The following is a 27914-nucleotide window of genomic DNA, read 5'->3' on the forward strand; positions in this document are numbered from 1 at the left end:
TCTTTTGGTTGTCAGAGATAGCATGGTCTGAAGAAAGGTTAACAGGGTCAAGGTTAGCAGATCCTGAGTTCCATTTCTATCTATAACCATGATTTACCATGTGATCTTAACATCAGATAATTTAGTTGAAGGATCATGACTTTAGTGTCTCTTCCCTCACTTTCCATTTTCTTCATTTTCTTCTGTCATCAGAACAACAATGCTAATTTAAATGTTTATTATTTTATACATCTCAAATATATTTTCTCATTTTCTGAACTTTCAGAAAATTATACTGAAATACTTAAAACTTACATGGAAATTCACAAGAGAGTGTAATAATAAAAATCTTAACCAAAAAATTCAACAACCTAAAAGGCAAGACAAATTGAAGATATGTAATTTCAAGGCCAAGGAAAAAAAATTTGCRAACGGAATATAAAAGTAATCCACATTTCCTATATTTTTTGGATAGGGGTCATCTTTTTCTTCTGCTATCTATCTTAATTTTGGAACACAGAAAATGACTGATCCAATACTGCATTTTTATTTTTTTTTAAATACAGCATGTATTACAACTGAAAAATCGTATCAGTAAGTTTCTAGTTTTTTAATCTTCTGTAATAAAATCAGACTACTGATGCAAAATTAAGCTAATGTGATTTTCTTAAAAAGTATTAGGAGCCAATTTTCTGGCTAGCTATTGTCTACATCAGTCTATTTTAAGTGTTGTTTGTAAACACAAGAATGTTGACAAGTTTTGATGGTCAAAGCTATACTAAAGCCATTTTTAAAGGCATTCAAAATCAGGGAGAAACAACTAGAGTACACATTTTCAGATAGATTTTAGTATTGATATCTCTACAGTCTCATTTTGCAAAACAAGTATGAGCTCTCAACAAAAAATGGTCTCTCAGCAACATCTAAACTCAACAAGCGGACAGTATTGTGTCACCCAGTGAAAAAGGATTTAAATTAAGATTAAGAATTGATCTATTTACAGCTTGCAATATTTTTGTATTATACAAAACTATTTTATTATCTAATTTAAAACAATGAATATTAAAGCTTTTCCTGTTTATGGCACATTTCTTTGAATATGACATGCTAATTCCAACAAAGTTTTAAAGCAGAACTGGGAAATCCAGAGCCCCCAAAGTGAAAAAGGGTCACAAGGGTGGATGAGGACCAGAATTTCATAAAATTCAACTTGCAGCCTCATCAAGGAAAAGATGTGTACTTTTGTACTAGCCAGTAATAATGCAAAAGTCAAAGTAACTTGTAGAAGGTATTTTACTGAATACTTTATTCATTTTACATCAAGATGGAATAAATTAGAACTGCTATAAAATGTGGTTTTTTGAGTAAGTAATGAAATGAAAAGTGGAGTGTTCCCCTTTAAACCAGAAACGCTTAGTATCTGGCTTGCTGCCAATTACGAATTTGAATCAGGAGGCATTTCAACACCTACACAGCCTGTAATTTTCCAACTGTGGAAAATTTTTCTTCTATTTCTACCAAAGAAGCTGCATCATGGATTCTCTTTTCTTTAAATATTAAAATCTCCAGGATTAAAGTGAATTATTGCTAAATAGTCAGATTAAGACTTTTTTGGACTCAAAAGTATATCAAAATAATTACTGAATAATTATTTCCTTCAGAGTCACAGTAAGCTCAATGTTATAAAGAACCTATTCCTTTATTAACAGTACTAATTATAGAAGAACTCCAACAGAGCTGTATACTTAGAAGCAATTTAGCTCTACCTCCTTTGTGTAAGCAAAATCCATATAGATAATATTATTTAAATATGAAACTTCAGGACTCATCTTCTGCATTCATCCTACAGGACATACTAGTGATTTAACACTCCTGGGAATCCTCAACCAGGGAGGGAAGGCTCCCCGGTCTGGTGGTACCAGAACTGATCTAACTACAAGCTTCATTAAAGAGCTGGTATTTCAAAAAAACAATTGTAGCTCCAGGTCCCTCCCTCTAGCCCTTGCATTTATTTTTATTGTTTGCTTTTCCTGTCCTCATGAGATAAAGTCTACATTATATTTGAGACTATCTTGAGCCTGGACCAATAGCTCCTGAAAACCATTTACAAGCATACAAAGGACTAGAAGATGATTGGGAGTAGTCAGTATGGATTTGTCATGGGGAAATCACGCTTGACCAAACTGACAGTCTCCTGCAATGAGATGACTGGCTTGGTAACATCAGCAATGCAAAGTCTAGGTGGCGGCCAGTTACTAATCGTGTGCTCCAGGGGTCGAGGCTGGAGCCAGTACTGTTCAACATCTTCATTAATGACCTGGATGATGGGACTGAATACACCCTCAGCAAGTTCACAGATGATACAAAACTGGGAGGAGTGAATGATACGCCAGATGATTGTACTGCCATTCAGAGGGACTTCAACAGGCTGGAGAAATAGGCAGAGAGGCACCTCATGAAGTTCAGTAAAGGCAAATGCAAAGTCTTGCCCTTGGGGAGGAATGATCCCATCCACTAGTTCAAACTGGGGACTGAGAAGGACCTGGGGATCCTGGTGGATAACAACTTGAACATGAGCCAGCAATGCACTGTTGTGGCAAAGAAGGCCAACGGTATCCTGGGCTGCATTAGAAAGAGTGTTGCCAGCAGGTCAAGGAAGATGATTATTCCTCTCTACTGAGCACTGAGACACCCCAATTCTGGGCTCCCCAGTACAAGAATGACATGGACATGCTGGAGCAAGTCATGAAGATGAGTAAGGGATTGTAGCATCCAGCATATGAGGAGAGGCTTAGATAGCAGGGACTGTTTAGCCTGGAAAAGAGAAGGCTCGGGGAGATCTTATTTAATGTGTATAAATACCTGATGGGAGGGACTACAGAAGATGGAGACAGATTCTTCTCAGTGGTGCCCAGTGGAAGGACAAGAGGCAATGGGTGCAAGTTGAAAGTCCCCCAAAGTCCCTGGGTACTCAATTAGGAACATTTGTATCTTGAAAGGGAATGAAAGAGACTAAAGCTGCTTCCTCTACAGCACAGAGAGACTAGTCACTGAATATTGCCCAAGAGAATGTTACCRCAAAGGAGTTAGAAAAAGAATGGATTTACATGTCTCTCTCCTTTGTTGGCACTAGCCTACAAAATAGGACAGGAGCAGAATACAGCATGAAAGAGAAGAATAAGGTACAGTGTTTACCCAAGCTCAAACTAAAGCAGTGTGTTTATGAACTGACTTTTATTTAATGCTGTGGCTAACTGCCTCAGTTCAGCAAAAATTATTTGCTAAATAGTCATTGCTGAATCACCCACTTAAGTCTCTGCTTTGCATAATTTAGTTTTATAAACCTAAAGGTTCTGATGGATGGATGCAAGGGATTACAATGGTAACTCAGCACCCTGTAAGTGACATTATTTTCAGTATAAGATTTCAAAATGCTTTGTATTGGCCTAAATCTGCATTTGTTTAAAACAAAAGTAAAATTTTACTGACTTCAGTGAGGGAGGGATTTGACTAACATAGAAGAGCTCTTCAGAATCCTATTCTTAGTTTTCACAAAATGTATATACTTTGGTTGGCTTTGAAAGTACAAATCCAGAAGGTTAGAATGCACTTATGATACATTCTAAATTCAGCTTTTATTAGACCTGATATGGGATCATTACTACAGAATTTCTACTTTGCCTCATATATTAAGGTTTAAGAAACTAATCATAGTGATTCCAATAAAATATAAAGAAAAAAATTCCCAAGGAAGTAGTCAGCACTGAAACAGAGTGCCAGAGGTTGGGGAATCCTTGGAAACATTCAAAATTCAGCTGGACAAGACCCTGAGCAACCTAATCTAACACCAAAATTAGATTCAACTTTGAAGGTTGCCCTGCTTTGAGGGGGGCATTAGACCAGATGGCTTCCAGAGCCACATCAACCTAAACTATTCATTGTTTCTAAGATACTAAATTTAATTTCCTATTTATTTAAAAGCTCAGTATCTTACAGGATTTAGCCCTTTCCAGAATTATGCAATACTAACTTTCCTTACAGGATTTCAGTTCTCCTTCTGTAYGATATACTGGTTGCCAAGGCAAGCTAGAAGAGCAGAAAAATATCTCTGTCAATAATACAAGAGTACATGGCCCATAGGACTTCCTTAAACCATCTTCTTTATTTTTAATGTGAAGATTTTTGTATAGCAATCTTTCCTATACAGAAAGGGACACTCAGTCTTAAAAAATAATAAATTGCCTTCTCAGGACTACTCTTGCTAAGTAAAACCTGATACTTAAAGAAGTTTTTGTTTTTAAATTTTGTCTTTGATTCCACAATTTCAGGCTTTTGGTAACAAAAACATCCTACAGAACAGAAAAATGTCCTGAAATCATGGATACTGACAAGTGATTTTAAGATTAGTTTTTAAATTTACTTCAAAATGAATTCTCCTTTCATATAAGACAATCTGATATTTCTGTAAAAGTTTCCTAACACTGGCGTAAAGCATATCTGAAATGCACTAATTTTTATTTCAGAAAGTGTTATCTATGTTTACATTTCAAGTATACTTCTGTAAATCTAAGTTGGGTAACATGTCTAATCACCTATTTATTTGATATAGGTTGTAAGTATATAATAAACAGACTCAGTCCCATGGAAGGATCTGTCACTTCATTAAAGTAATTTCCTTTAAGAGGCTGAGTTGAGCAAAGACTGAAAAGCAGTAGAAATATTAACACAGTTTTGAAATTGCATATATACTACAAAGGAGATTTCATAAACAATGTAGGCGTCGTAGGAAATTATTCGTAAGTTATCCTCTATTATATTGTACATAACATATAAAAATATTTTGAATCAAAATAAGAAGTCTTTTTCTAATAATTTGACCCAGGAATTGAAACTGGAAATACAATATTTGGGATATATTTTTAAAGACAGACATCAGATGTATCAAAGTGCTTACATTTCTGGCACAGTAAACAGTAACTGCTAGAAAAATAGGCTTTCTTTCCAGAGAAAGCTAGTATGAGAATTTAAAAGATATTACTCATTCATACACTCAGGCACATATAGATAATTATGGAGCTATACATCATATTAATTATACTTTATATTATAATATTATATATGATGAAACAATATTTGGAGTCCCGAGCTTTACTCCTGCAATTTTAGTCTATTAGAGCACCCTTTAAAGGCCACAGTTAGCTGGGCACAACATATATTAACCCCCAAACTAATTTAAATTGTCCCAGGAGCCAATGGACCTTTTCTGTATGTACCAACACACATGCTTACTTTTAGGTATACAAGCCTTCACATATACAAAATACACGAAAAAGTGCAAGATTCTAGAAGAGGGAGACAAACTAAGCTCAGGACTGTGACATGACCAAAGTAACATCAAGTAACATTGCCCTTTAACCCTTTCCACCCACCCCCCTGTTACCTGTCCAGCCAGATCAAATAAAGAGAAGAATCTGCACTTGTATTTTTAAGCTTTTAAAATTAAGCTGCAAATAAGACAGAATAAATCTGAAACTGTAACATCTGATCAGTTTTCATTTTAAATTATCAGAAGTCTTGATAATATCCCTGCATGACTGCCTTCTTACATTTGACATTGCAACTCTTTTCTATTAAAAATTCTATTTTTTCAAAATCACTTTCTCCTCCTAATCTTCAAATTTATGTGACATTGGTCATTTTATAGCACATCTGAATTATATCTACACAGTCTTTATATTAAACAAAGAAGAAATTAATCTCATCTTAGTACATTCTGTGAACATGCACCACTACATATGAAACTTCTAGTGCAATTAAAACAAGAATGGAAACCAATATTTAGCTGCTCAGTAGTTATGTATTCATAGCAACCTTGTTTACCAGGATCAGTTTGGTCAACTGAAGTTTCTTATTTCTGTTTGCTTGCTGAAGAACTGTCAAAGAGAGAAGAATTCTAATTCACACAAATAGTTCTTTTTGATCCTGTGCCAAAACAAATGTACTACAATCACACAATAACTTGGTTCTTTCTCAGATCACAAGTTTCTATGGGTTCAGACACTAATTACTATGCGGAAACATTAAGCTTCTCTCCCTTGAATTTTAAGAAAAGTTTAAAAAAATACAAAAGTGCCTCAAAATGTGTTTTTTTTCCCAAATATTAGTCTAGTATCAACATTACTAGTCTCCTAAAAGGTAAATGCTTCCTTTGCCTTAGATAATTTATAATGCATACTGCATTTCTTATGGTGTCTGGTTGGAATGTTCATCTCAATGTTTTTCATTTTGTGTCTAAATTTAATAAGACCAATCTTTTGACTCCAAGATCAAGATAATGCAATTTCCAATTCCCAGGTGATGTAACACAAATGAGCTAGTAGCTGATATTATTTTTCCCCTCTGCCCAGTCATCATCCACCGACTTAGAATTTACAGTTTTCACTTTCAACAAGAGTTGACATTTCACAGCATGCATTATACTTTGTAAGAACCCTTCTGAAAAAAATAACAGACCCATTAKTTTTCTACATATGAAGTGCAAGGAAAAAAACAAAACAAAAACACAGATGCTAGCCAAATGCTAGGAAGGTAAATTACTTCTGCTTATCCAAATTTATCTTATAGCTTAATTTAGACACGGGATCTCTTTCCATTCTCCAGCCTTATCTGTTCATCAATATATTTCATCCACAGTGATAACTATTTGTCATGCATGAAAGAAACAAATGCCTTAAATGGCCTAAGATGTACTAACATCTAATTAAGAGTCTTTTTCAACTCAGGGGTCTTATAAATGTGGGGCATTATACCTAACATCCAAAAGCTTSCACATCAGTACTTATTTGTGTGTCTTTTTATCATGTATTCTCATCCCTTCTGACCATGATATATTCCATGCTGCCTCAATTCCACAATTCACAATTTTCTTACTAGCCCTAATCTAGCATTTGTGGAAGTTGATGAGAATCTTCTTATAAGAAGTTTTTAAAGGTTCTTGAGCCAGAAAGCAGTATCTGTACATTTCAACCTCTTCTTTAGAAGAACAGCTTCTAGGCCTAAAAACATGTCAGAAAGAAGGTATCACCTTCCTTCACAYCTTCCCTAGCTATGAGACTCTTCAATCACTTATTTAGTACCCGAGTATGGTACATTAATTCCATCAGCCTACCACTAGGAATTCCTCTGCATAGCTGTAGGAGAAATACATCACAGCTTAGGAAAACAATTATTACTGGTCTGCTTCTATACTACTTCATTAAAAAAGCCTTTTCTATATAAGCAAGAGTTTGTTTTAAGGTAAGGACTATGGCAAAAGCCTGAAATTACCATAAACCTCTAAGACTTAAAATATTAAAGTTTTAAGCCATCTTTCAAAAAAACAAACAAACTTTGTAGAAGGGACATTTTTTTCCAAGATCCAGAATGACAAGCTCTAAGTTGCTGCAGTAACCACTGTAACAGGCAAATCATACATAAACATATTTGGTATACCAGTTGACCATCCATTTTCAAAATCACACAGAAGAGGGGACAAAAGAAAATGGAAAAATAAGAATAGAGACATCAGAGACATGTCTAGTAGAGACATTATAATGAATGTTAAGTACAGAATGAAGGATGCAGAAGCTTAAGTCAGTGAATAAATGAAAAGCCAGAAGGAACAGATAAAATAAAAATTGCTAAGGACAGACTACACTCAGGGGTTTGAAGCTATGTTCACACAGTATTTTTTCCCCCTATTCAAGAGAAAAGAAGTATTACATATGTATCTCTATATATCTATCTGCATAATATATATATGGTAGATGATAGTATAATATAGATATATATAATAATATCTATCTAAAATATAAACTGAGCTCCTGTTTCAATTTGAAAATTATGCGAGTAAAATTGTGAAAAATATAGCTGAACTTTTAGAAGCTCTTTTGAAGCATTAGCCGTTGAGGCAGTTATTTTCTCCCAAGCAAGGATATCTTACTGTGACTTCAGAACCACTTCAAATCCATAACACTAAGATTCTACCAAATTATTATTGTTAAGCTCAAAGGTCCTGGTCACCCAAAAGAAAGAGTTCATGAAAAAAAACAAACAAAAAAGCCATGAACTTTCCCCTCATATAAATTAGCTTCTAGACAACTTGGAAGTGGTAAGCCTTGCTTGTTCTCTATCTGTTCATTATTCAAATATTTCCAAATAGTATTAGATATCTACTTCAGATTGCAGCAGTTACATGCATCAACAATATTATGTCAAACTGACATTACTACTGGCTATAGTTTTGTTTCCTTACCCATCAGAAGCAACCACAGATCAAGGGCAGCTTTCCCACAAAAACATGAGAATAACTAAAAATTACTCCCATTTCAAGCTGTTGTTAATTCACATTCAGTCAAACAAAAAAAAAAAAAGGTGCTTTACTTGGTTCACATTCAGTTTGGAAAGCAGGATGAAATTCAGCTGATTAAGATGAAGAAAGTTGGACTCACTTCTCAGAGAAATATATGGAATTTCTTCAATTGACAGCACAGGGTTTGGAGTAGACAGATAATTAAACAAGATTATACAATGAACATAAACAAATCTTTCAAATTTCCAGCTCTCTGGCAGAATAATCTCAAACTGTAAATAAAAATACATATAATAATATAYAGAGAGATAATTCATCTGTTTAGATTCCCATTAAAATGGTTACAAACACAATGCCAGGATCCTCTCACCTACCCAATGAGGTTTTAGGTAATTATAATCCCAGACCTTAGTCTTAATAGTGTTCTCTACCTTCAAAACCACTACTATGATCTTAAATGGTCTTTTGTTAGACTATTTTTTCCTCACATACTCATATTTTAAATTATTTCTAACAGTGCAATTATCCCAAAAGGAGTTTGACATTCTGCAATGGAAAGAATAAATAAAGCATTTACCAGTAATTCCACCCACATTTACTAAAATTAGTTCAGAATCATCTTTAGAAGAAAAGAATATCTCTTTCCTTTGAATGCATCTTAAATATGCTCAATTGCATAGATCCTTCACAGCACACCAATTTAAACTACCTGAATATCTGGCTTATCCATTTATTGTTGGTTTCAACATCCTTCTACTGACACAAAGGAAACAGAAAAATTACAGTAAGGTAACCATTGATACAACACTATTTCCAGACTGCATTTTTTTTCCTTTTATTGTGTTTGTGTTTCTGTTTTTCACAAGCAATGAAGCACCTCACAGATAACTAAAAATGTATCGGACAATTACTGACCACTAAAAGGAGCGGCTCAGTAAATTGTTAATCTAAACTCACTGTGGAACATTAAAGCAATGCGTTACTTTCATGAACAATACTTTTACAAGGAACCTAGCATGACATCCTTGTAAGTGTATATATACAGGTAGAATTTACCTTAAAAAATAGCACCTGGTGCTTAGATTTCCAATGTTATTTCAGTGTATCCAGAACTCTGAAGTTCTATATGTATATCAGAGGGACCACAACATCTCTACATGTGTCATACAAACCATCTCAAGCGGTATACAGTCTTTTGAAGACCATGAGTTTAAGGCAAACTCTCAGTCACAGGGAAGACTGCATGACAGCAAGGGTAAAAATAAGACTTATACAGTTATAAGGGGAAAAATTAGCATTTGGGGGGAAAAATCAGCTTTTTGAACTCCAGACTCAAAAAGTGGGAGCAACAGAATAAAAAATTACCTAATAGTTCCTTACTTCACCAAAAGCACGTAAACTGAGTCCTAATGAGAAAAATCCCCCTCTTCATTAAATCAGTAAGTTAGATGAGGCACTGGAAGAGTAAATAAGTCCTAAGAATTAGCAATAAATAAATAAATAAAAGACTCAAAGACACTGATGTTAATTTTCTTGACCTAACTACTCTCTAATGCATCAGTTTCAAATAGTGATCAAAGCGCAAGAAGATTTATCTGCCCTTAAGAGTTGATTTTCCATACCAGTATGCACCTAATCATTTATCACAAATTTATGGTGCAAGTGTTTTCTTCATGTATAATATAACAAGCATACAAGATTCAAAAGAAGTTACAAGTAAGCCTTAAAACGCACCTACAGTTGGCCTTATATGGAGAAAGAAATTAGAGGTAATATTCTTATGTTAAACCATGTACTAAAGAAATAGCTTAGTTTTAAGCAGTCATCATTCTTTTCTCCATTGATTTAGTGGTTTGTACTTAATTCAGCTGTAAAAGACAAAAATAAAAATAAATTTTGACCTGAAGACTATATCCTAAATAACTTCTAGCTCCCCAAAATGCAAAATAATAGGTACCCTAATCCAGATCTTTTCAGTGAAATTATATAAAGGAGATTAACTGTTTATAACATAAGAATTTTGGTACAAGCAGCAATGAGGCAGTGACTCATGTTTTGCTATTTAATATGGACATAAATCCTCCTCCTCAAAAAGCTCAGCTACAATATCAGCAGTGAAAATGGCATCTTTTCTGCTTCTCCCTTTAAAGCCAGCATTTTTATCTCCATGCCTGCACAGCAATATAAGTAATGTTACCATGTAAACATGTCTATTAAAGCAGAAGTCCTTCACTTTTCTCTTTTACATATGCTTATTCTGTCAGAGACAATACAATCAATTCATATTCTCAAAGAAAACAGTTAGCATTTTTAAAGCATTTAACTGTCCCTCACCTCAATATAATTTAGAAATATTAACGTATTAGGATAAGCAACATCTCTAAAAGTTTGAATAGTTTCATACCCATTTAACATACAAGGAAACCGAGTCACAGAAGCTGGCAGGCAACTTCGGTAGAAACTAGAGAGCACGCATTACCTTGAAAACTCAAACCACAAGCTGGTCAGCTGCACTTCTTATRTAGTACAGGCAAACAGTAAATCATCCCCCTTTTTTATTTTTTGCAAGTAAAATTTTGGGGTGTAATTGAGTGCAACAAGGCTTCTCCTGTGCAACTCCATTCATATCAGTCGAACTATCACTGCTTGGACTCAGCTTGAATCCAACTTTCCTGCTCTCCAGCTGGTAAGGGGAGTCAAGGTGGAGTTATATAGGCAGCTTTGAACAAGTACTATTTAATCTTAGCATTAGACCTGTGATGCCTCTAGTGCTTAGTATTGTTCTTCATTGTTAAAAAATGGTTAACGGGGAAAAAAAGCTAGTTGATACCCACTAAAATTAATCCACTGTTTTTACTTACAGAAATGTGAACTCACACTCTTTTTGTTCAAGGCACAATTAACAATTCATATACAAAGCTATTCTCATGAGCAAAAAAAAAAGAACAAAGTGCTCCAAGACTTTATGCGTATATCTTTGCCCTTGCTCCAGAAAACCCTGTGGCAATTTTATGCAAAGTTATAGCGCATCACTATTTAAAAAATAAAAACAAATAATATCCTTCTGATTTAAGGCCCATTGGGGGGGGGAGGGGAAGGGAATTTTATTCACAATAAAGTGAAAGATTTAACTTTGAAAACCTATGAGAAAAATGCCTTAGGAGAAAATGTCTTTATTGATCTATTTGCAATGCCAGAAGAATTTTCCTAAACTGGATGATTATTGAAAAATGGACAAGAACAAGAATGGATGAATAACTTAAATAACTTTAAATCTATGGTGCTGGGCACTCTAATTTATATAACTTACAGAAAATGTAAATTTAGAAAGTCTGAAGAGCTACTAATACCTTACTAACTACTTTAAAAGTTAAACAAAGTCAATAATAGCAAGATTCCTAGTTACTGCCTTCAGCCTGCATCCATACACACTGTAAAAATGATAAAATTCCATTCATATCAGCTAATCTATCCCTGCTTATACTCAGCCTGAACCTAACTTTCTCATGCTATAGTAAATTTAAAATCCATAGAAGAATAGTATGGCTGGAATTATACAGGATCATCAGGACTAAAAAACACACTGTTGCATGTTTCTGTAAACTCTGAGAGCGCAATTTTGGAATTACTCAATGACTAAGGAATACCGTCTAGCCACAGGGTTTGTTAGGCATGGGTCAGGTATCTAAAATCCATTAGTACTTAAGGGGTAGATGGCCAAAGTCTTCTCAATGACAGTTAACAAGTTCAAGAGAGTATAGCAATTCCACTCAGTCCTGCTGTGAATTGATATGACTGATGAGGAACAACTCAGCTCATCTGCACCAGAGGTGTTCCCATTCTCAGAACCCATAGCCACCCAACAACATGCAATAAAGAAAACTGCTCCTGACACAACCGCTGTGAAGATAGAGAGAGAGTCTGATGCTTTTATTCCTTAACATTAATCCCTCTTAGGGGACTTTGGAAACAGAAAGATGCAGAAACATTGATGTGAATGCAACAGAAGCCAAGTAAGCACAATTTAAATAAAAATATCTGCTTTATCAAGAATCCAGTCAAATATTAACATGGATGTGAAATATCCGGTACATTTTCCTGCTTGTATAGAAATATCAGCAGGAGGCAATAAGGCATGCCTCAGACAGACGTATCTAAGAGATCTAGCAGAAGTTTCCAAGTGGTTCTTTGTCTCTTTTCACATTTTGTTTTATCATGACTCATAAAGCAGAAAGCCATTTTTCTCCCTTAGACATTGGTGTTCATCTGACAGACTATAGGGAATAAACATTCGATGGGAAAGACTTCATGTTTTTAAAAATGTTTCCATCAGATTAGCAAGGTTATTCACGGAGAGAGGAGAAACTTCAAAAACTGTAGTGAATGTGATAGCTATGCAAAACTAGTAATAGACTGTTTGGAGAACAGTTATGTAGCACTTCCATTGCTATCATATTCAGATAAAAAGATTCTTGCTACTTTTGAATCATTAGGGTATCTTTAAAAGTGTTTCTCCGAGGGAAAAATTTTATCTTTGGCCAGAGATACCATTTATAGTATCAGTTTTGGAACCTGGAGCTAGTCACTTCGGAATCTAAAGCTACTGTCTTTTTCAGGCACAGAGTCCTAYAATAGTGTGTAATTTAACAGTTGATTCTTTAGCCATTATATGGGTTTTGCCAGACTATGTCAATAGAAGTCCTCTCCATAGAAATGTGGGTGTTTATAAAAAATTGCTTCCAATTTCCTTTTCAGTCTGTCTTCAAGACCTGAGGAGAACTTCCCATCATATTTTCTTCTGTTTTAAGATTTCTGCTTAAGTAATGAAATAGACCTGGTTTCTTTTCTGTGACATTAAGCTTCAAGCTCCAAGACTTGACAAAGAGCTAGTGTAACTTTATCACAAGGTTGGCATTTAGACCACCAGCTGGTGGAACAAAGGGGAGAAAGAAAAAGCATTAGTATTGCTAAAGCCAACTTATTTAGCTAACAGCTAAATAAAGCAGCTCTACAAGCATACCCCAGAGAAGAGGATTAGTTTTAAACCTCAGTGAAACTATTTCATGTCTCATTCCTAATTATTCCTGTCACAGCATAACAGTTAAGGGACAGGCATAGACCCAAGTCTAGTCCTTGTTCCTGAAATCCTTAGAATTTCACCTCAGAAAAACAACTTCCCCTCACATAACAATAACAAAGTGTGGAAATGTGAACCAATACATAATGGAATGTTATCTGCCTCACTTTGTGGAGATCTAGAGGAGCATCTCAAAGAGCTCTGAACTGAAATGTTTGTGAAGGCACATAACAGCACTAAGAACCATTGTTCTGAAGAATCTCATAAAAGTACTTACACAAAAGACAAGCACTTGATTTTTGGGATAAGTAACAGCACATGCTACTACCCTGATACTCTCAAAACTGGATGTCTAGTACTGCTTTTAGGGGAAGAGCAGCTGGCACACTATTAACTGCTTCTGCTTCTCTTTGTCTCTGTGAAGTAGTCAGAGTCAGCAGGACCATGGAAGCATCATACCATGATGTGAGAAGGACTCCCTATGCTTTAAGCTGGCCATAATGATTGTCCTCAAAACACTAGGAGCAAAAATCCACTAGAAACTCCTTTCAGTCATTAGCATATTTCAGTCACTATGTTATAGGACAAGTGTCCCTGTGAAAGTGTTCTCAGATTTGCCCTAAATGGGCAGCCTGACCTACTCTTTGAGGAGTCTGTACCTTAGATTTATTCAAAACATTGTTTTTCCCAGCTATATCCTCTTGCAGTTTCCATTGGATATATCTTCACTTCCTGATCTGAACTAGCGCAGTACTAGTACATTATCTCTTGCCAAATCAAGCAAAGGATACAAACATAAATTAGTAATATTGAGCAGCATGAGGATAAAAGCTTCTTACAAGTACAAAATGTTGTTATAAACAGTGGGAGCTTTGTAAGGAAGGTAAYATAAAGGAGAATTATTAGAGTCATATACTTGCACATTAATTATGTGTCATCTCAAAATGAACTGTGCAGCTGTTAAAGTCATTTATTAAATGCCAATGCTCATCTGAGCAAAAACAAAACAAACTCACCCTCCTGCTGAGCAGCATGCTATCCCTGTATGGGATTCATCCCATAGAAACAAGGAAATATTGTAAATATTTAGCTGGAGATTCTCATGAAGATCTTTTTTTAAGAGAGCATGATAAGGTTTTCCTTGGCTGATAGGGCAGGTTTTAGACATAAAAAACCTCACAGTTCATTCAACTGTGTTTACTATTGAAATGGGCATCCACACAGCTACCTAGTTTCTCTTTTATTATATCATGCAAGCAGATGCTCTGAAACATAAATCTAATTGACATCTCCAGAGGAAAATTTGTAAATGCATAAGGAAGAGCTACCATTGATCTGACACATCACAGCGCTCATGCAGACTTCAAGAAACCCATTTAATGTCAAAGGGCTCAAACACAACTATAGTTGATACCTTATATTCTCCAATTATTTCAATCAGTATTTGATTTCAAAGACAAAGTATAGAGTCAAGATCAGCCTAGCCTGACCTAAATCTATTCTGCTATTGATGGAAAGGTGGTCTACCACCACCTCCAGCTGTGACTTCTGTCCCCTCATGCACCCCACTTATCTTAGCAGGAGCGGTCATGCAGTTGCACATTTTGTTGGAAGTGATGTACCTGAAAAACTTAAAATTAGTTATAGGTCAAATCAATTCCCTGATCTGGCTGAGACTGCAAGGCTGCAATGCTATTAGTGCTGGCATGCAAAAAGTAGCAGAAACATGCAGTCAGGTATGGGAGAAAAGAACTACTATTTTTGATATAGTGAGAGCTTCAATCATTTAAACCTGATTGTGAAACTGTAACATGAGACACTAGCTCCATCAGTTCCATAAACCAGCCAAATGTAGTGCTAGGGCTCAAAGAAGCCATTTCACTCATTCCTGTTCCCAGGCCACTACCCACTTCTCTTGTGCTGGCACAAACGTTTCTTCAGCTGCATGAGGTACTGAAGCACAGAACTGATTTGGTTTAAAACTAACCATTATTTTCATGGTTCAAGTTTGGCTCAGCTAAGTATCCAATCTGCTTGTGCAGGCATAAGGGAGAATGTATCACAGAGCCTAGACTGAGCAGCTGGGGAAAGGACTGGCACTGCCATCTTAATGTACTGATGAAATTATGGCCTGAGAGAAGTGGGAAAACTGAAAGAGGTATTTTTCTCTCTCTTCATTTTTTGAGGTTTCCAAGAGCACTATCTTAATCTCTGCTCTGTATAATATTTACAATTGGTTCTTCAGGTGTAGGAAAAGGAAAATTAAAAAAACAAAACAAAACATCTTGTTAGTGGTTTTGACACTTGTAGTTAATAATATACAATGAATAAAGAGATCATTAAAATTTGAGAATACTCTAGTTGATTTTGCTGCATCTTGTTAAGCCATTTTTGATCATCTTTATGCAAACATGCTAAGTTTCTAGTCATTGAATTCTTTCCAATTTACCTAAAATATCAATTGTGTCTTCAAAACTACACTACATGCTTTGGAGGGGTTTTATTTTTTACACTGAAAGATAGGATCATTCCAAATAAAAAGTACAGTATGCTCCCAAAAGGGTGAATAATTCAATCTTCTGCCTTAATAGCTCATTATTACTCTGTTATTTTGAATATGACAGAAATGTCAAGGCCTGGAAGCTTTAGCACTAAGCAAGCACAAACAAACAGAAGTAGCTGAATACAAAATAATACAATATGCTCAACAATGTAAAGCCACTGGGGAAACCTATCAGAAAACAAACACTATACAGTGTGCATACCAGTACACATCCCTATATTCAAGCCAGATTCACACCAGACAAAGAATGCATATTTTGCTATTAGTTTTATGCCATAAAATGGTATGTTACAGTAAGACAGAGAAAAGTTACAACATGAACTAGACATCAGCAAACATGGAAACTAAGATCACTGGCAAAAGTTCATAGCAAGAATAAAAATTATTGTCCCTGGGCTGCTTATTGCCACTCTCTTGCCAGAGGTCRCACTTCCCAGAAGAGTCAGTGAAATGCAAAGAATTCAGCTACCTCAGTGCAAGGTCTGGCAGCTTGTCTTCATCTGCTGATGAAATGGTTTTCAGCTAAGTCATCTGAATTGACACCAACATGGATGAGATGCACATAGTTATTCTGCTCTCCTGTTTCTGCTAGAGGGGCAGCAACATCCAAAACACATACAGAATACAACTCTCCAGTCACTCCAGTTAGCCCTCCAGAATTCACCTCTCCTGTTTCTGCTAGAGGGGCAGCAACATCCAAAACACATACAGAATACAACTCTCCAGTCACTCCAGTTAGCCCTCCAGAATTCACCAAGTACTTGAGCTTAAGTTCTAAAACTTAGATACTTAGATATCTCACTCTCTTTAAGCACCTAAATTCATTCWGTTTCAACAGGAAGTTCCTAAACATCCCTGATAACCTGGTCTAAGGGAGACCAATTCCTCAACCAGAATCAAGGTTAATTGAGATTAGAACAAATGACAGCCCAATTTGCTACCACGTTCTTATTAAATCAGAACTTGCTCAGTCTAATTGCAGAACTAATTAAAACTGATTACTCTGAGCAACAATGTTCTAAGGCTGCAGTCCACCCATGCTTATTTCATACTAAAAGTGACTCTGGCCATCAAGAGAGCTATTGAGCCCCTTCCTTTTGCTTGCACAACTGTTTATATATCCACAGAGTGAGCCAAATCAAGGAGCTGATTTAGCTGAAAACTAATCTGACTATAAATTATTAGTTTTTAGCTAGATCAATTCATCAGTCCAGCTCATTACATAGCTTTCTGAATAGCAGTACTGGCAAAAAAGAGCGGAGCCTGAAAGCAAAGTCATCCTTCAAAAAAATGCCCAAAACCAAMCAAACAAACCCCACAAAACCACAAACATATATATTAGACACTTGTTAAGATTATCAAAGTTACAATTAGTAGTTTAAAATGTAAAACCAAAATATGACAGGTAATGAGAGAAAATTAATTAAAAGGAAAACATATCCCTATGAAAGTAAGATCCCAATCAGTATTAATACGTCAATGTCCTTACTATGTGCTCAGTATACATGTATAATGAGAATACAATGATCAGGAATTTACAAAACATGACAAGATATTATGGCTAGATACAGACATTGTGGAAATATAAGATAATCATTAGATTGATATGAATACACRCTAGATGGGCAAAACAATTTTATAAACCGTGACATCAAGAACTAAAAGAACACATCAGAAACTCTGTAGTATTACTGTCAAATTAGCAAGTAAAACAAGAGGTCAAAAAAGAATGAACTGATGAAATAGATACGAGATCTGGGAAATTAATACCTCCTCATCTACACAGTATAAGAAGAATCAGTCTCAGCAGGGTGGGCCAAAAAAAAAAAAAAAAAAGCAATTCAGGTATCAAAAACCTCAGGCAGTAAAAGGTTATACTAATCACTCAAAGTAGGGTGCCAATGYGTCTGTTTGCAGACTACAACAGTAAAGATTTTGGAAGCAGAAATCTAGAAAAATGAGTTTCTACTGAACATACAACAACAACARACCAGTGTTATCTAAGTTTAAGGGTGAACAGGATGGGTTGGGGGTGTTTTGAAAGGAAAGGAGAAGAGAAAACAAGAGGAAAGTGGCTGCGGTTTTTGTTTTTGTTGAGAATGAAGGCCATTACAACATGAGGACTCTCTTTGGACTTTCATATAAGTTAATTACTAAATATTGGCTTTGCTGTATCATACAAAGGCTTCATTCAGTATTACTCAGCTCCATTGTGCTGTACAAGCACCACTATTTTAAAGATATCCCCCTCAGTAACTTAAAAATCTCTGTCTTGCAGATTAGGGCTATATAAATAAGTGACAATAAAGAAGACAACGTGACACAACATGAAGGTTTTTTTATACTCTTTGTAGATATTTAAGGTGAGAGATTTGGTTTCTGTTCTTGTTCTTGGGTTAGGGAGGGGGAGGTTTTGTTAAGGATATGGGTATAGCATCATCCTCTCCAAACTGAACATAACACAGCCATCATTGACAATGCATTTCAATTTCGCTAACGCAAATTTTATAGTGGAATACTCAGAAAAGACAGTGTCCTATGGGATAATGTCAAGGAGAATCCCACATAAGGGACAAGTTGAAAGAAGGCAAATAATGCATCAGTGGGAGAAAATGAGGCATGAAAAGACCAGGCTGACATTACCATCAAACAGGAAAAAGCAGGGATATTGTATTATAATTGATAAAAACATTGGAAAAGACAAAAATATATGCACTTATGCACTATAAAAAGGATACTACTTGTGTTAGACAGCTTTTCAGCTCTGTTTGCTTATACTCCACTCAGTGCAGGAAAGGCAATGCACTACTGAACAGCAAAAGCTTCCATTGGATTAAGGTATAAATGCACCTGGAAAATCACAGCAGGTGATTCCCTTGCAAAAAGCTTTTCAAGCAGAGATGAAGCTACCTTTCAGCAATAAGGATTACAAAGAGGCAGAATAAGAACTTCATCACAAGGAAAAGAATATTGTGTCCCCCAGAACAGCTGGTCAGGTAGAGAGAAAGTAGATGAGGRTGTCAAGAAGAGTTCAAAGCCAAGTGGAAAAGCAATTAGTAAGATGAAAAATATGAAGTCAAACCTTTTACCCTTTAACCAGGCAATGATCCAGTAATGACATATTGCTGGAAACACAATCTTTAATCAGGAAAGTAGCAAAGAGATCTGCTGCTACACAGAGGGGGAAAAAAAAAAAAAAAAAGATGACGACCATGCTGATTGCTGTGAGATAAAAAAAACCTAGAATGATACGCAACCACATGGTTTCTCCAGATTTCCCTAGAGCCAGAAGACTACTTTGATTACAGGGACTATCTGCAGTAGCAGAAGTTTTAAAATCCATTACTTAAGAAAAAAATGGCATAAAAACCCACACAAATAAAATTCAGTATCAAAATACTACTAGTGGACAAAAATGCTTACCTAAAAGTAATGCCACATTTAAGGCACTGAAAAAAAAATATTTTTAAAATTGAGTACAGGCACAGGCTACATGAGCACTTAAAACAGCAGAATAAGCAAACTGAGAGGGAGCTGCAGCTGGTTCTCCAATTACTAGGTATTGTTTAAAATGCATATTCAAATCAAAATCCTTCAGAACATTTGTACTCTCAGAGATGACTTCTGCAGCAGAGTTGAAAGAGATCTGTGTTAGAAACCATCAAAATTTAAGCTATTCAAGTAACTGCAAATAGGTACTTTAAAGAGGAAGATAAAATGAAAAAACAGAACACAGATAAATATTAAAATATCTTCTACAGTATTTCCTAAAGACTACGAAACTAATCTTTAAGTCTTCTTTTCAGATAGCCCAAATATATACAATCTGCTCAGACAGCTCTGTTATCAGTTTGTGGTAACTGCCCATGCCCTAGAGTGTATATGAAGTCACTGAATGATTGCTCTTATTAATGTCAACACTAAGGGAATCTTGCAAAACCAACTGCARGGGAAAAGATGATGAAGTACAACTCATCATTGGTGAGGGCCATATTAGAAACTCAGCAAAGAAATATTTGTACGTCCACACAGGCATCCTATTCCATCAAAGTTTAACAAAATGACAGTGTTTATTTTTATCTTGCCTATATATTTAATGTAGCAGAAAGTATAAAACAACTACTACTTAAAGATAGAAAATAAAAGGACTAAAGAGTAACAGCACAAAAATCTGTATGTCAGCATGATGGTCAGCAGTGTTTCACAATAATATTTTAGGAAATACCTGAGTAGATAAACAGCCCTTTCAATATCATTGAGTTCTTCATCAACTGTCAATCTTTCTATTTCTTCTGGTGTCTGCCAAGTGTGAAACAGAGATTATGAATTTACAATGCCATACTATTTCCTCGTTTTAGTCTTCTTAAAACGACCCCTTTCTCCCCACATTCAAGGATAGTTACATGAGTAATTTGAATTTAATCCTTGAAATCTCTAGCCAATTATTTCAAATTCAGTCAAATAAATCCTTCACCAGGAAGAGATGGGATATAATAAAAGTACAGTTTCATGTCAGATACTCTCATTATTAATCATTTAAAACACTGCATAAACAAGTCACATATAAATTAAAGGCCTAATTTAGTCTATTTTTTCTAGCTTAACATTCTTACACCGAAAATACTAAATTCCTGCTATACAGAAGTCAAGACTGTATATTCCAGCATAACTGAAAACGATCTTTAATATTCTGGTGCTGTAAAAATAAACTGCCTGGTCAGTTGGCAGTGCATAAATACAAGCAGAAACGATTTCAAATAGATTTTAAAGCATCATTCAATTTTGAAGTATATACCTTCAGGCTCCTGCGTACTGGCCTTTCTATAATAGTTAGTTCCTGCAGGTCTTCTATGTATCCAAATAAATTGCTTTGAGAAAAATCCATTTTGGAGAAGAAGATTATTGGATGCATGTAACAACTAGAGCCGTTGGCAACCGATGCGCTCTCCGAGTCTCACATCGCACTGAAGGAGAAAGGACTGACACCACGCAACACCCCCTCCAAGTCTGCGAGCAGCGCCTGCCTCCCTCTGCTGCTGCCGGGAGCCGCCGAGCCCCGCCGCCAGAAGGAGCCTCGCCTCGGCGCACACACTGCGGCAGCGGCCGCCCCGCTGCCGCCCGCCTCCGCCACAGCCTCCTGCCGGCAAACTTTCTCCGGCCGCTCCGCGCCGCTCCCCCCGGGCGGGCAGGGAGCGGCTCGCTGCTGTCCGCTCTTACCTCGGCGCAGGAAGCGGAGGGAGAGTCTGGAGCCAACTTTCCTCTCTTCTCGGACTGCCCTTGGTCGCCGGGGGGGCGAGGGGGCCTCGGGGCCCGGGAGGAAGGCGAGGCTGGGGGCGGCGGGGGCAGCAGGCAGCCGCGGCTTCTCCTCCAGCGCAGGCTCGTTCCGCTGTCCTCACGGAAGGCGCCGGGTGGGGGAGCGGCCGCGGCCCTCCGCGCGAGCCCCGCCGCGCAGCCCCCGGGCCGGCGAAGCCTCCCCGGGCGCCGTCTCTGCCCTCCCCGCCCCGGGGGGGGAGGGACGGCCGCCGTGGCGCAGTGTCGCTCCCTCCCCCGGCGCCCTCCCTCCGCGCAGCCCCCGCGCCGCCCGGCGGCAGGGAGCGAGTGCCGCGGCGCCCGCGCCGGGACGGCCCCCGGCTCCGGCGCCTCAGCGCCCCCCGCGCGTCGCCAGCCCCGCGGAGCCGCCTCCCAGCCAGCGGCACCGGGGCCGCCCCGCCACCGCCGAGCCGGTCGCCGGGGCAACGCGCCACTACAGCGGCCTCGGCGGGGCAAAAGAGCTTCCCGAGCGCGGCAATATGCGAACGCGACCGCTCATCGCGAGGGCCGGGGCACGCCCCCCCAGCGGCCGCTGCCCGCCTCGCGCCCCTCCGCGTGCCGCGGCAGCTCCCGGGCGCGGGGGCAGACGCGCAGCAGGGGGCTCTGCGCCATCGCGGCCCGCCGCAGGCGCTTCTGTGCGGGGGCCGCTCCCTGGCGCACGAGCCCCGTCCGGGCTCCGGGCGCAACCCAGCCCCTCCTGCCGGGGGCCTCAGGCAGCACAGCCGGCCCCGCTCCACTTCCTCCCCTTCCACCGCCGTGGGCCCTGTGGAGCTCCCCCTCCACCACCATGGCCTCCATGGAGCCCTCTTCCACCACCATGGCCCAGGTGGAGCTCCCCTTCCACCACCACGGCTTCTACAGGGATCCCCTTCCACTCCCATGGCCTCCATGGGCTCCCCTGCCACTGCTGTGGCCCCCACAGGGCCACCTTTCCACTGCTGTGACACCCTTGGCTTGAGTAGTGTCCCTTCCCTTCTGGGTCAGGTGTGCTAGGACACCTTCCCTGTGTCCCATTCCACTACCAGGACTACTTCAAAACAGAATTATTCACAAGAAGCCTCCTGTTTTATAAGCCTTTCTGATTTTAATGAAAAGTCCAAAGCAGGTTCCTCCCCTGATGAATGCTTTTAAATTAATCCCAAGTTAAAAAAAAATATTTATCTTTTGACATACTTGGCGGTGGGTCTACAATGAAGACTCATTTCCACTCTTCATCTTTTTTCTTACCTTTGCAGCCCTTTTCTAGGGCTTTGTTACCCCGCAGTTAGGTGTCTATATTTTGGAAATTGCTCTGAAAAGCCTGTGATTCTTACTTTACCTGTTACACATTCCCAAAGAATTAATCTGTAAATCAAATTATTCACAGAGAAGCTAAAAATTTAGGAAGTCTCAGAATGTGTTGCAATGCCTAAATCAGTTGGGATATGAAAGACCTGGTTTGGAGGATATAGAAGGACATGCCAAGAAATGATTTCAGAGAAGGAGTGTGCACTCTGGACTAAACTCTAGAATTTTCTATGCAGTGGCCAAGCCAAAAAAAAGGGGAAAACTCAGTAGAATATTTTTGGATTATTTCAGAAAAGCAAAAAAAAAAAAAAAAAACAGTAATACATTCTGCGTCAACTCAAAATTCATTCTTTTTTTGGCTTAAAGTAACTTTTTTACATATTTTTTATTTAGACTAATCTTTAGCAGACATTTCATTTTGAAATGAAGAGTTTCATTAAAAAACAAAATTAAATTAAACATTTCTATTGTTTCCCTTTTTTCTGTTAATATTCCAGAAAGCATAAATGCCCTTTTCCTACTGTACACTATGTAATTCATGCACTGCATAATCACAGTTCTGCCAGGACTCAGCACCTAAATTGAGTGTGCAGAAGTTTGATTCAGTCTGTTCACTACCACCAAGATGGCTCTTTCTTGCAGTTCACCAAACCTTTCAAAAATGCAGCTCTGATGTTCCATCTAATGTCTTAACCACATATTTCTCCCCTCATTTCCTTTTTTCATACTTAAACCACTACCTCCTCCTTCTATTAATGACCACACTACTTTGACTTCACTAGAAGCATGACTGAGACTTATGTTTTTCAATTCACAATCTAGATAAAGTTCCTGATGTGGAAATGCTGCATCAGGAAAATGAAATGGGCAAGAGTTTGTTTGCATATAAAAGTCCAGATTCAAAGGTGAATGTTTTGTTAATGCTTAGCTTAATAAATGTTAAATACATTTTTCAGATTAAGATACTCCAAAACAAGATTTCTTATTCCATTCTGACTCCAAGGAAGAATGTGTTCTCAAAAAGCTACTCTTCAAAAAACTCCATGTGGAGGCAAACCTGTAAGAACGTTAACCTAAAAGAACCACACAGAAAAATCTGTCTACTTTAGAACAATTCTTGAAATGTAGTATATACAAATCTCAGTAAGATAAAAACATTATTTAGCCTATTTTTCCAGTTTGTTGCTAAGAAACTGTTGCTTCATTGTCCTATTGTCATTTGCAAAATTTTCTGATTGTTCTTTTGCCGCTTCTGTCAACTCATTATAACAACTATATAATTAAAAAGGGTATAAGGGAAAAACACTGGAATGTACTTATTATGCTTTCATCACCTGTGAAGTGTTCTCCAATATTCTTTCTTGTAACTTAGTACTCTCCAATAAGATCTAAGACACAAAAAGGGTTTAAGATTATTTTATATGTACACAGAAGATATCCTTTTTTATGCAGAATGACATTTGTAAGATTACAACCACTGCATTCTTTATTCTAAGAAAAAATAGCTCTCCTGCTGTGTCTAATCTGGTGTCCTATCTCCAAAAGCAGTTAACAGCACATGCATGAAGACAAAATAACAACACAGCAAATATATAGTGCTATTTTTCCTCATACCTTCCAGCTACTTGTAGAATTTCTGATCTGGAGTAGGATTTAACAGCAAATTGCTTTATGAAGTTTAAGTGATTTTTTTCTATTTTTTAAAAAATACACATCTTTTGCCCACATTTACTAACTTTTGAACTATCCACATAAAACAGTATTTATTTACATTTTAGAAATCAGAACAACAATAGCAAAAATCTCAATGATGTCAGTATTTAAGTATGGAGGCCTATACAATATTATATGGGGAATTTTCTCAACCCTTAACAAGGAGCAGGGAACTGAAGAAATCTCTGGAACCAATTACATAAATTAAACAATACTGGGCATGGGCCCAAGGGCTGGAGCTCCATACTGTTTACATTGCCAGAATGGTCCCCAAGGCCAGCACAAATTCTCCCAAACAGTCCCTTCATTCAGGTCAGGAGTTAGCACCAACCCAGACAATTCTCCACAGGAAATAAGGATAAAAGTGCCCTATATGGGAGGTTAAGAGAGTTTACTAGTATGGACATGGTCACGCCAGCCTGCCTCAAAGCCAAAGACCACAATTTATATTCCTAATATAGAGGTAGCCAATGAGTCCAGTTCCTTGCTATGACAACAGTCTGTCATAAACAAGACAAACCTGATATTAAAACTAACCAGTTTTTGCCTTCAAGTATTCTTTACTCATTGGTTGCCATAGAAACTTCAGATTTCCTACCTAAAATTACTGTTGGCCAGTTTACCTACTTTTTTCATGTGCCAGCATTGTACTTTAAAGCATTCTTCCTCTCCTGGTATTTAAAGATCACAATCACATCTCCTCTAATCCTGGGCTAAACAAGCTAAGCTCAGCATTTAGTCTCCTCTCATAAAAGAGGCTCTTAGTTCTCCTGATCACTCTGATTGGCCTCTTCCCCCCTGCTGCAGTTTGACTTCATCTCTCTTGAATTAAGGTGACCAGAATTGTATATAGTACTGTCGATAGCAGTTTCAGGGAAGTAATGCCTTCTACGAAGAATGAGTAACTTCAGGAATTAGCTTACCAAATATACTGTATTGGCAGATCACAGTTATCCTGTGATCAATTGATACATGAGGTCATTCTCTTCCACAGTCATCTAAAATTAATTAACTCCTGTCTTATAGTCTAAATTCTCAGTATTAGCCTTCACTGAATGGTCCCGCACTTTGTATGAGTAAATTTCATCCCATTATTTCAGTCCTCAAAGTCCTTCCAATCTGCCTGATATCGTAATTCCCCCTCTGTATTAATAACTTTGTGTCAGCAGCAAATTTCATACTGTGTCACAGTCATTAATGAATGTTTGAAATTAGACTAGTATACAAGATTAAGAAACTCCTTTAGTAATCTCCACCTACCCTATAGCTTAGTCCATCAATATACACACCAGTGTGCTCCCACAAATGAAATATGCATTTCCTTCCCCTCTTTAACCAATTCCTTTCACACCACGAAATCATTTCCTAATCCTTGTAATTAATCTTTTCTTATATAGAAAATATTTTGAGGATGTCTAGATAGATTAGATCAACTATATTTTCTCTGTCCAGAAAACCAGTTATCCTATCAAAACAAAAACAAAACAACAACAACAACAACAACCCAAGAGACTAAGTGACCTGGCCTGATTTCCCCTTAGTTAACCAATACAGCATTTTATTTCATTCCCCTTTATCTTAATCGCTTCCTTAATTATTCTTTCCTTCAAAATGCATTCTAAAGTATCTATTGTTCATCTGACCACATTTACAACTATTGTAGGTTTTATCATCGTCTTAGATATAGGTCTCTCCACTATTCTTCAGTTATACAGAAAAATCTTCACCTTGATATATTTGTACTTGAAAAAGTCTTTGCTATTGTAACTACAGTTAAATGTACCAATACTCTTAAAACACACACCTGGAGATTATCTTGTCTTGCTTTTCTGAGTGCCTTAACTGAAGAAGCACAGTATCTCTGACAAAGCTTACTGTAAACCAAAAAATGCCTTACAGAAATAAGTAAGCAACTCAGTTGCAAAGTTAAAAGAAAGAACGGAGAGAAAAAATAAGCAGTGCAGGCAAAAGATAAGATATATGTTTTCAGATTAGGTTTAAAATGGAGAACTGACAAATTGAAGGGACATAGGAAAAATGTTCCAGAATGTTGTAAAAGACAGGAAGAAAAATTCAGTCTAAAATTCTCCCATAGATAACAATCCATCTCTCAAGGTTATTATTGTTATTTTTATGGCTATATGCTGTAATGGATCTTGTTAGTTCTAGAATGATATTTCAGACCTTTTAAATTTAAGAACAAAGGTCTTGAGCTCAAGAGAACCAAGATTTACCTTTCCACTTCAGGACCAGGAGGACAGGCCTAATCTGACATGCCAAAGAAAGACAGAAGAGGCTTCCAGTACTCCAAAGGCCAGTGGCTGCATGTTTTTCCTGTGTAAAACACACCATAAGATTAATATCAGTATAAATCATGATATAATCATGTTGTTTTATTAGCAGTAGTGGCTATTAAAATTAATAGTTAAGCAGATACCAATCTACCCACAAGAGACAAAGAAAAAAGAAGAGAAATACCAAAGAATTAAGGGTTTGCTTACTAATTGAAAACTTACATCAGTTGCTCACATGCAAATTCAACTGTTTCTGCCACTGAATTTAACTAGCATATTACTGATCTCAAGATTGAAGGTATCAGTCAAAAGATCTCTAGTTTGACCTCCCTTAGGAGAAATCTTTTATATTTTACAAGACTTCRCAATATTAATAGACAAAACATATATCTAATACATAATACTGCACAGTAGTGTTCTATGATCACTAGGCTACTGATCCGCTAAACCCTAAGTTTACAGCTGGGAAGGACAAAAGGCTCTGTTGTCAGTTAAAGTTCTGTAATAAAGATGTCAAACCACTCGATCTCTCTTGGGACATCAGACATATTGGCTTAAATTGTTTGGAAATTATTCATAAAATAATCAAACATGTACGTACTGATATGAGTTATGCCAACATATAAATGGCATGATTCATAAATATTACTAATACATGTTATTATCTTCAGTTTACACCTTCCTGGTAGTTAAATAAATAACTTATCTAAAGAAGACTTGGAGGAAAAAGCAGACTTCTGCTTTGTTGTTGGCTTTTTGACCAACAGCTAGCTTTTCACTGTCGGTAATGGAATTGTATTTACAGACTGTGTAAGAGCTGACTTCCTGCTAGGCCACAAATGCACACTTCTCATAAACAATGGCTTGTCACAACACACATAAGCTGCATCACTTTGGGGTTATAGAGACTTTGTGATAACTCAGGAAGATTAATGTTATCTCTAAAACTAAGCAAACATTTAGTTCCCTTGGTTATGCCTTTCTGAAGCAACTCAGAAAATTAATGCCTCTTATACAGCAAGTTCCCACCATGTCCGGAAGAAGAGTTGCTACCTCTATACAGATACACTGTACTGAACCTCCATGCTCATTACAAATATACATGTCCCTTTCAAATTAAAATTTAGGGACTGTGATTCAGTCCCTTAGTACATAAATAGTATATAGAGCAGAGTATATACTGATCAAGAAGAAAAGTGAGCTGCATCCAAGAATGGACTTTCTGAGGAAAAAAACTCAGAATACTCCTATGCCCTGCAAAAGTATTTCCACAATTAAATTAAAAAGCATAATTCAAGACAATCTGGCAAGTATTTACCCTGTTAATTCTTTATTTCAAGA

The 27914-nt window shown here is 37.3% G+C and overlaps 1 protein-coding gene across 2 annotated transcripts in view; it reads right to left on the bottom strand.

The window, feature by feature from the left end:
• The window catches only part of PPP4R4 (protein phosphatase 4 regulatory subunit 4), a 74312-nt gene extending 53046 nt beyond the window's left edge, over positions 1 to 21266 (bottom strand). Inside the window, exons 1-3 of one of the 2 annotated variants that reach the window (XM_026079527.1) lie at positions 21187 to 21266; positions 20765 to 20837; positions 20195 to 20268 (exon numbers count right to left, since the gene is read on the bottom strand). Coding sequence is in view for 1 of the 2 variants with exons in the window: in XM_026079526.1 (XP_025935311.1) it covers positions 20195 to 20268; positions 20765 to 20881 (191 nt within the window). In the remaining variant the exon portion in view is untranslated. Of the gene's footprint in view, positions 1 to 20194; positions 20269 to 20764; positions 20916 to 21186 lie in introns of those variants that run through there. The other variant, XM_026079526.1, reaches the window with a different exon arrangement.
• Positions 21267 to 27914: the final 6648 nt, after the last annotated feature.

The sequence above is a fragment of the Apteryx rowi genome, unplaced genomic scaffold (genome assembly GCF_003343035.1).
Source record: "Apteryx rowi isolate R43461 unplaced genomic scaffold, aptRow1 scaffold_5, whole genome shotgun sequence".
In the NCBI taxonomy this organism is placed as follows: domain Eukaryota; kingdom Metazoa; phylum Chordata; class Aves; order Apterygiformes; family Apterygidae; genus Apteryx; species Apteryx rowi.